The sequence below is a fragment of the Ipomoea triloba genome, chromosome 15 (genome assembly GCF_003576645.1).
Source record: "Ipomoea triloba cultivar NCNSP0323 chromosome 15, ASM357664v1".
In the NCBI taxonomy this organism is placed as follows: domain Eukaryota; kingdom Viridiplantae; phylum Streptophyta; class Magnoliopsida; order Solanales; family Convolvulaceae; genus Ipomoea; species Ipomoea triloba.
Window position 1 is genome coordinate 2,250,800 of NC_044930.1, and position 10,347 is coordinate 2,261,146.

At 34.1% G+C, this 10,347-nt stretch overlaps 2 protein-coding genes across 3 annotated transcripts in view; one reads left to right on the top strand and one right to left on the bottom strand.

The window, feature by feature from the left end:
• On the bottom strand, positions 1–4,419 carry LOC116006568 (guanylate kinase 2). The gene is made up of 11 exons (XM_031246999.1): positions 4,170–4,419; positions 3,698–3,760; positions 3,461–3,568; positions 3,268–3,347; positions 3,044–3,173; positions 2,398–2,760; positions 1,661–1,782; positions 1,435–1,570; positions 1,258–1,303; positions 1,061–1,166; positions 1–970 (listed from the first exon to the last, which is right to left on the bottom strand). Exons 2-11 carry the CDS (start codon positions 3,698–3,700, stop codon positions 865–867), a joined length of 1,200 nt encoding a protein of 399 aa, XP_031102859.1. The 5' UTR covers positions 3,701–3,760; positions 4,170–4,419; the 3' UTR covers positions 1–864.
• Positions 4,420–9,212: 4,793 nt separating this feature from the next.
• LOC116007117 (putative elongation factor TypA-like SVR3, chloroplastic) overlaps positions 9,213–10,347 on the top strand; it is a 9,961-nt gene continuing 8,826 nt past the window's right edge. Inside the window, exon 1 of one of the 2 annotated variants that reach the window (XM_031247712.1) lies at positions 9,213–9,510. In XM_031247712.1, coding sequence (XP_031103572.1) covers positions 9,288–9,510 — 223 coding nt within the window. In that variant the 5' untranslated portion in view covers positions 9,213–9,287. The remainder of the gene's footprint in view (positions 9,511–10,347) is intronic. The other variant, XM_031247713.1, reaches the window with a different exon arrangement.

Genomic DNA, 10,347 nt, shown 5'->3' on the forward strand with positions numbered 1-10,347 from the left:
TTTCAAATCTAATCAAATTGAAATTTCTTCATCCATAAATGGTTTGGAGTGGGCAAAGAAAAGAGTAATGAAAAAGACATAAATTTAGAGGTTCCACAAGTGGTTGATTTGTGTTCCACATAATGAACAAGTAGCCACTCCTTTTCTGCCACCGCCAGCTAGGGTTTGGCCCACCGCCGTCGTGTCTCTCGCCTCATCTTCTCAATTCTCATGCCCCACTCGCCACACCTCCCCTGCCACGCCAGCTAAGCTCGCCGCCGGAGTTTACCAACCAGTCAAATTAATTAGACTGTTGACTTTTAACAAAAACAGCAAGACAATTCGACAAAATTGATCAGGTTGTTAACTCTTAACAGAAACGGCTTATTTGACCTTTCTAGTTTAAAGTGAACAGCTAAGCTATGAACAATTTAAGATTAATTTACTTCATTGTAATTCTTTAATGATTAGAGTCACAAGACAGTATTTACCTAGTAAATAACAAATCCACAAAAGTTTCCAATCATCAACAAACATGATAAAATTCAATGTTATGAGTCAGCATATGCATGGATCCATGATTGAAATTGAAGCTAAAACAGTGAAAGAATCATATGAAAGAAACTGCAAAGTTCACTTTTTTTTTTTTACTTTTCACAGTTCCTGAATTCCTCTGTTACAAACCAGAATCCTGTGGTGATACTACCAAGTACTGGCCTAATCTCTGCCGCATGAATCTCAAACCCTTTCTTTTTCTTTCTGTTGAGTGCTCAAATCGTTTATGGTTACTTGGGAAAAAAAAAAACGAATAACGAAACAAAACAAAACAAACAAACTTCGAGTAAAACTGAGAGCTTGCTAGTTTTCGGTTTAATCAGGAAAATGTTAGCTAAGTTGTTTCGTGTCTGTGGAAGAATCAATGGCACGCAGGTTTAGTCCTCTCGTTCGTCCTGGTGCCCCTCCCTTGAGCAAAGATAAGTCGAGAAGAAATCTGCATAAAATATGTCGGGAACTAGATTCAAAACCAAGATGTATATAGTAGGTAGATATATATTGGATTAATAATCGGAATATGCCATACGTTTTGTTTGATGTCTTTCCGTGTTCTGCAGAATTAGAGTTAATCAGTATCTTCTTATCGATAATTGTCACAGAACAATCCGTGGGCAAGTCAGCTAATTTTGGACCTGCATTTGCGACAATAATTTCAAAGGGCGTAAATAAGTAAATTCATGAGTTGGGCAGTAAGAGATTCAAGGCTTTTCGTAGATAACTTACCTGTTTTATGGACGGTTTTGACACCTTCGCTAAGACCCAATATTGCCTACATGAATTCAAAGGGGCATTTTGTCACATTCGATCCCCATAGTTAATAAACTTCAATCCGGAACCATCTAATTGTAGCACTAGTAAAAGATATATAGGTTTAAAGGCAACACGGGGATCAAGAATCACCTTAAGATCCTTGTAGCATGTCTCGAGGTCATCATTGACCAAGATATGATCAAAGAGGCCGGGTGACTGCCCTTGTTTAAGCTCTTCCTTAGCATTTCGAAGACGCTTTTGGACCTGTTCTTCAGTCTCGGTTCCCCTGTTCAAAAAATCAGCAACCTTCACATCAGTCAAAGAGCCATCTAAGATGATATAACGCTAATGCCACATAACACAAGGCCTAGCCCACCTTGCACGAAGGCGCTTCTCCAGCTTTTCAAATGACGGGGGAGTGATAAATATGAAAATGGCTTCGAGAGAACTAGCCCTTACAGATCTTGCTCCTTGAACATCAATATCAAGAATGCATCTCTACAAAAAAACACGGGACGCTTTCAAGATCACAAAGTAACAAAACCCGGCAATGTACATTTCATGAACGATAGCCTAAAGACAGCAGTCCTAATCAGTCATTAGCAAAGGCAAATTCAACAATATCCAATGTGAACAAGAATCAACCAATCACTGAATAAATCTGAGACGGTATAGTTGAGATACATCCATCAGAACAACAGAGTCATGGGTTGTGAGTGGGGCCCTGCATAAGAACCTAACCCGTCATAGGTGAATGGTGAGTCACTAAAAATCACAATTGACACTCCACCCTCAGAACATTTGACCACCATGCATGTTGTTCCACCTGTATCTAATAGGTAGGTCCAAGCGAAACCGATTTTATACCTAAGGCTCTTTATGGCATTGAGGTCTCAGATGATTTATAGATGAACAGAAGTATCCATTCTCTAATTGGAAACATCTTTTTTTTTTCGACTTTTAAAACCTTCATAAGCTCAACAACTATATCCCGATAACCCGCAGCCCCACAGGCATAGATGCACATTTAATAACTAATCGCAATTAGATTAACTGATGAAAGACACGATAACAAAATTAACAAAAAATAAATTTCAGATGCAGCATTCGAACCTTGCCAGAATCTGCAACCACTTCAACAGCTTCTACACTAGTTCCATATAGATTCCCATGAACATTGGCAAACTCTAGGAACTTCCCGTCCTTAATATCTTTCTCCATTTTACTTCGCTCTGTAAAATGGTAATGAACACCGTTTTGTTCCTTCTCTCGTGGAGCCCTGGTGGTGTGGCTTACAGAAAAGCCAAACGTGGATGGGAATTCATCCATTAATTTCGATATTAATGTTCCCTTTCCCACTCCCGAAGGACCGCTGATGACAATGGGCTTCTCAGCATCACCTATAACTCCCTTGCTCCAGGCAACCACCTCAGTTCCAAAACTCTTGGCTTGTTGTCTTACAAAAGGGGTATTCACCTGCAAATAAGTCAAAAACCTTTTATTGTACGAAATAGATTAAGTGAATTCTAAGAAAGATAAACCAAAAAGAATTAGCAATGTTATATCTACACTTTTAGTTTTGAAACAGTAAAATTGAAACAAGCCTTATGAAGGGGGCAAAACTTAATTAGTATGTTTCAAAATTGTACTCTTGCATCAATGCAGATGCAAGTTGTGTTTTGTGTTTGAGATCTATTCACATAAACTAAAAATAAATGCATCATAATATGTACGACTGCCCGAATTTAGCTTCACCAACCTCAAGAAACCAAAAGCAATCACCCACGGGGGAGTTCCTCTTGACAACCAAAATCCGGTCATCGTTTAAAAGCATGGCTGAGAAGCCCTCAGGTGCCTTGAGCTTTGTCCCCAAAACAGTAGGGTTTATCCTGCAAATTGGACAAGATATTGTTCATCCATGAAGAACAACACTACAACAGCACCACTGTTATAGCCACTAGTTGCAGCAGAAAGAAAACTCACCATTTCCCACTAGCCTTATCATAAATTTGAACTCCAATTGTGGATTTCAGTTCATGATCAGCCCCACCACCAATCACATACTGATAAGAATATGGAGGCAGAATATGTGTTCATAATTACACAAAATCTTGATCCATTAAGTTGTAAAATAAAACAGAAAAAGATCAAATCAGCATGTTGTAATCAATCATACTGTTTTGCTCCCAACATCAATGGCTGTTTGGTTGCCCTTAGGCTTCAAATCAACCCCACTGGGAAATTCTCCAATCACATTCTCTACAACAAAAGCTGGAGCTTCACCCTATAAACAACACAGGATTAAACATAACAAAAAGTCAGATCAAAAACCAATAGGCAACTTCTACAGAACAATTTCACTGCACTATAAACTGCCATTAGATTAGGGAATGAATCTATGATATAAACTCACCATTGAGATTTGAGACTCAAGATTCAACCTTGGGACTGAGAAGCCTCTAGCTCAAGGTTCGACCTGATAAACCGCAAATTATTAAAAATCTCTCAATTTCACGTAAATCTCCAAATCACAATAAACGAAATTAAAAGCTAAACCTTATAAAGCATTGACCAATTAAATTTATTAACCCCGCAGAAAAATAATAAAAATCCGAAATTTAAGCATTCCAAAGCAACGCCGCTACGAGTTTCGAAATCCAATAAAGTTACAGACTTTAATACAGCGAAAAACCAAAGACCTAATCATTAAGAAAACGAAACCCATTGCGTATCACATTGCCTTGACAAAATTAAAATCGGAATCGAATCTATACAAAGCAACCCAGAGGTCCAAAATCACGCCATGCTTCCTAACACAAAACGTACACGTACGGAAAAAACAACAAAACAAAAGGCGATATGAATCTGGAGAGCAGGAAAAGTACCCGAAAACAGGGATTCTCGGTGGCTTTCTGTTATGGACGAAGAAGAAGAGGTGGAGAAGGAAGTTTTGTTGAATGGGGCGTTGGAGTTCAACTACGGATCTTCACGATTTCAAAGCAGGACTAACTTAGGATTGAAAAAGCCAGCGGCTTTAAGGATGAAGAAGAAGAAGAAGCTGCAAGAAAGTTTGTGAGACCTTCCCATATTTGTAGGCGCAAAGAGAGAGAGACGGAGAGAGAGAGAGAGAGAGAGAGGACCGCAGGGGAGGCTCCCTGGTCGCATTCAATTCTGAAACTACAAGCCAAGTCGGCTATACCCTTTTTTTTCTTTTTTTCTTTTTTAAATTTTTTATTTTATATTATACTTATTATATTTTTTTGAATGACGAATGAAACCGCAATAACTATCTGATTCTGACATTCGATTTTTGTTATTATCGTCATTTTTTTACAAAAATGTGCACGGATAACCCTTACTTTGTGATCTAGTCGACAAAAAATCACAATAAAATAAATCAGTATGAGTTGTTCATAGCTGACTAGTTCAAATTTAGAAGGTTAATAAGTTGTTTCTGCTTGACGTCGAACTTGTAAAGAGAAACCAAAACGCGCATAATCAACTATGAGGATGATTTTTGTTATTACGATTTTTTTTATTGATTTATCTCCTTATAATCATTTTTCATAAATCAAAGATTTTATCATAGCAAATTTATTTAAATGCAATTATGGTATTCTATAATGTTAAATATTTGTATCTAAATACTATGTTTATATTTAGAATGGCGATGTTGATAATAAATTATTGCAATACATAATTATTTTTAGATTCAAATTCTTATTAGATTCAACCTGTATCCACTATACATTATTGTGTCGTATTTTAAAACTAAGAGGGTATTGATAAAAAATTAAATTTATAATATTCATACACACTAATAATCCTCAACTAACTCAATCATCAATTCCAGGGCATTCGATGTCCTTTTTATTCATAATAAATGAGTATTTCATTACAATATTTTAAATAAATTTATTTATTTATTATATGTCAGTAAGGGCAATTGGAAATTGAAATTCATAAGTTTTAGCAATTTGTAAGTCAAACAAACACTAATTGCTAACTTTATTATTAGTCCCCGCTATTCTTTAAAGTAAAATGCTATTTAAACACGATTACAATTTACAAAAATCTAGGTCGGACCACACTAATGTAGTAATGTGTTCATTAAATATTTTTAAAAATGCTATGTTATTTAAATTAACTTTTATACAACATTTTATAAAATCGTGTCACATTTCCATACTAGAATCACTATATGAGAATGCGTAGAGGATAAACGACATTGCACCCTGCATAATAATAAATTGTTTATTTAATTAATATATTTTTTTTAGAGAAATTACACTTTTCGTCAATAAGTTATAGAATAAATGTAAAATCCGTCCCTAAGTGATGGTCGTGCTCGCTTTTCACTTCTAAGTTATTATTGGCATTACACTTTTTGTCCTTATATTAACTTTTCATGCTCACTTGTCGTTCCTAAACTATACTAAAGTTACAAATGTCGTCTTTAATGCTTTGTTCGCAAAGGGATAAAAAATGCAACGTCAATGATAACGTATGGACGAAGAGTGAACATAAATAATAATTAAATTATACAATTATTTTATAATTTAGAGACGAAAAGTATAATTTTTCATTTTTTTAACAATAATTTTTGTCTTCTATAGTTAGATTCTTAAGCCTAACATAAGGTGGGGGATATGAAGACATTTTGGATACCAGTACACCACGCAACTTACACGGTCAACAAAATCTTGAAATTGCCAGGTCAGGTGCACTGCACGTGATACCGTCTTTCTATTTCTGCCCTTTTTGTTAATTTAGTAATTGACTTTAATAATTTTGTAATCTACAAGAAAATATGCATTGGGAGAGTTTCCGGATAGAGTTTTATGATAAATCAATTTTATGTCATGATTTGACCAATTAATTGTATTGAGTGTTATTCTTATGTGCTTTTGGTTCACGAAATGTTTGATTACCTTACAAAATGTTATATTCTTTGGTTGAAATTGTGGTATGTAATATAAACTTGTTTGGTTCAGGTGTTACTTTTTTTATGTCATTCGACTCTTTAATAAAGATAATGGCTAAAATGTAATTTCAGCATTCAAGCCTCCTACCCCAACACATAAATTGTCTCATTCTCCTGTTAACTATTTCAATTTGATTATGTAGTTACATGTTAGTTATGTTTATTAAACGATTAAATGACACAAATATAAATAAATAAATAAAAGGATAATAATTGTAACAAACAAATTAAAGTAAATGATGCAATGTGACAAATGTACTTAAAATAAATTTCCAAGAAGCTATATATGTGAAAAGCAAATGATCGAGCAAGTTGGCCTGGAAGAAAAAAGATGAGTACTGTACAATTGATGCGTATCTTACTACTATATGATAACATGCCACATGGGGGTTTCCAGTACATATTGTAAAAGTCTGCAACAGCAGTTGATTTTTGTGGACTAACTTCATATTTTACGCGTTTTATTAATCAAAAATGAAAATGATAAAAGTAACTCCCATATACTAATTAGGTGTTTGATTAGATAGAAAATTTGTTCTAAAGTAAAAGTTCTTTTTAAAAAATTTTTGAGGACCGTATGATTCACAGAGAACTTTTTTCTATCAGAAAATGTTTCCTCAAATATGAGGAAAGAGTTTTCCAAGGCTCAATCTTTTTTTTTTCTTTTTTTTTTCCCTTTTTCCTCATGAATATTGAGAACAATTTATAACTAGATATGATTATTTTGTCCTTATAGAACAATTTAATTATTTTAGTAAAAAATGTGTAGAATAATTTTTATTATATTATTATAATAAAATATATAATTATAATATTTTAATTTAAAAATCACAATTATGTATGTTTTAGGTGAAATGCGCTTTGTGATCCTAGTTAACAAAAAATCACAAAGAGATAACACTCTTTTAATTCCAACCTTAATTACCTTGGTTTTATTTTTTATTTCAAAAAAAAATCAAAATTTCTTGCCGGCTATGTGTTAAATAATGATGTGGCATTGACTACAAATGTAGCCCTACCAAAGACAAATATGTTGTCACCAAGTTGCTATGAACTTTCCTGGTAACTACACTTTCCCTCTTGCCCATGATGCAAGCTAGCTACATATATTTATTTATTAAAGGGTCACTCATCGCTCCTATCCTATCTCAAAAATCAGTAGACGAGGTAAATTATATTACAGATTTTCAATATAATTAAATTATTGGATGTGTCTTTAAACCCTTCACTTTAAGCAACTAACAAAGTAAAACGTATGAACTTATTTTAGATTAGTTAACCAGTTGAGCTGTGTCCCGAGCTATTATTACTATTAATGCTAATATATTAAGTTATCTTTAATCCACTTTGCTTATTTGCACAATTTGTGAAAAGATAGATTCGAAACAAAGCAAAGAGACAGCTTATTTAATCAAGTTGACAAAAAATCTCATTTTTTAAATCTTAATTTTTATCTAATCACGGCCTTGCGTGAAATTAGGGTGTCGGGCATGGCCCACATGTGACTTTTAATGAAGAAAACGCCATAGTTGTACCTTAAAACATTATCAAATTGATAGGGTTGAGGATCTTAATAACAATCGATTCATATTAAACATTCAGTATAATATAGTATTTAAGGATTCAAGGATAATAATAATAACGTTAATTATAAAGGAACTTTATGGTTATTAATTATATATTATTCTGCTCACATGTATACAATTTTGTAGTATTGTACATAAATATATCATAGATATATTTTCATTATTATTTTTGTTTAGATGACAAGAGAAATCCACGACTGTTACTTGATAATGTATAATCAGTAAACCCCGACCTGGTTAATACATATATTTTCATAATTTTGTCTTTGATGAAGTTATACTTTTTCTTATTTGTATCACCGGCAAAATATGTGATACAAATTTATCGCATATATAATGCTATATAATTTTTCAACACTTTATATGAAGATTTATTTAGATTAAAGAAAAAAATCATCAAATGGCGTTTGGTAAGTGTCAGTAATACTTTATATTAGTTGGTTACCCCTATTTCGAAACAATTATGATGAGTGAAACATAATTTTTGTACTAAAAAATCACAAACTCATACTTGCCAAACACCTTTCTTTTGATGGCGATAAAAAATATTACTCCTATTAACTGTTTTGCTACTATCATGGATGATTCCTGGATTGTTATATTGTCATGGGCTCATTTTGATCAAAGCCACTTAAAGTGTACATTTGCAAGGCCTTATTGGGGACAAGAAAAAAGAGCATTGGGCTATAATTGGGCTCAATGAGTATTAACCATTTACCCACTATTTTTTGTTTAAATAATAATGCTTGATAAAACAAAAATTTATTAGAATATATGTGACCTAAAATTCAAAAGAGCATCTCTAATAGTTGTAGTTTTTCATTATTGAGGAGTTGTTAAAAGTGTAGCTAGGAAAGAGAATATGAGACGAAAGAGGAAAAAAAAAAAGTATGCCAAAAAAAAAAATACATAAGATTTTATCCGCCCAGGGATGCCCGCTTGGTGAGCAAGTTGCGCTGAACGCGCGATTCTAACTCGCCATCTTCTCCATGTGGGCCCCCCATTTTCAGACAAAAAAATTATTACCTCCTGCAAGAACCCAATATCTTTTCTCTCCTCGCCCTATTTCATCTACATCATCCACGTTTTCTCAAAAATCATACTAAAATCTACTGATGAATATACTCTAACTATCAAATATGCACACATATTTGCTTCCAGTTGAACATGTCCAACTATTATAAAAATAAAAACATTTTCTGCAACTATTAAAAAATAAAAATAAAAATATTTTCTGTGGGTATTTATTTTCTATAAAAATAAAAAATAAAAAAATCCAAAATGAATACCAGCCTCTAACAATTCTCGTTGGTAACGAATCAAAACGACAGCCTCTCACTTTGCACTTTATAGTGTCATCCCTTCCACCCCAATCTTCTCTGCCCCTCTCTGCACAATAAACTCTGAGCTTAAGGAAAGGCAGAGAGTGAGAAATGGAGATGGCGATTGGTTCACACTCTTTTATCACTCCCGCTACTCTCCCTCTGAGAAACCCTATTCTTGGCACCACAAAAAGCGCTTTCTTGAAAAATCGTTTCTTTGGGAGCAAGTTGGCTTCTTGTTTGACAGCCAGAGCTCCTTTCCAGCTCTGCTCAGTAAACCCACTGCGGAGTTCTATCAAATGCTCTGCTTCTCAGGCCACTGAACTCTCAACTGGTATTTTGCAGACATTTTTCCTCCATTTTATTGGTTTGAATTGATAGCTTTGATGTTGCTTGCTAGTTAAATTGCACAATTAATTATTGAATGCATATATAGATTGTTAATATCAAATTTTGTGCTGTAGTTGTTCTTAAATGTTGTTTCAACAGGTTTGGAATGCCTGATTGATGATGGTAGAATGTTTCATAAAGGACTAATCCTAACTAAATTTACTGAAAACCTTTTGAGTGATAGAGGGTAAACTCCGCCTTGTGACCCTAGCTCAAGGAGGTAAACCAATCTAGGTTGACCATAGCTGACTAGCTCAAATCAAGAGGACCTTGCTGGGAGTTAAACTTGTAAGCGTCTAATTACCAAATTCTACTTGAGCATCTAAATCTGGGTCAATACCAGCAAAAACATCTCTGAACAGGGTTCTAGCACCATGCCAAATGTGTCCGAAGAAGAAGAGCAAAGCAAATGAAGCGTGCCCAAAAGTAAACCAACCCCTTGGACTGCTGCGAAAAACACCATCGGATTTCAAAGTAGCACGATCTAATTCAAAAATTTCACCCAATTGAGCGCGTCTAGCATATTTTTTCACAGTAGTAGGATCGCTATAACTGACGCCATTGAGGGGAATAAGTGATCATCAAAGGGTTCTTACTCAGGGAATCCTTGATTACGTTTAGGTTTTTTTTTTATTGAATCATCGTGGTTCTAGTATGAATCTGAGGTTTTATTCGATTCATAGGGTCTTAACAAGAGAATTCCTATCAATAAAATAAAGAAAACAAATAATAAAAGACACATTGCACAAAAACAAATTACAGAAAAAAGGATAGGGAAAGA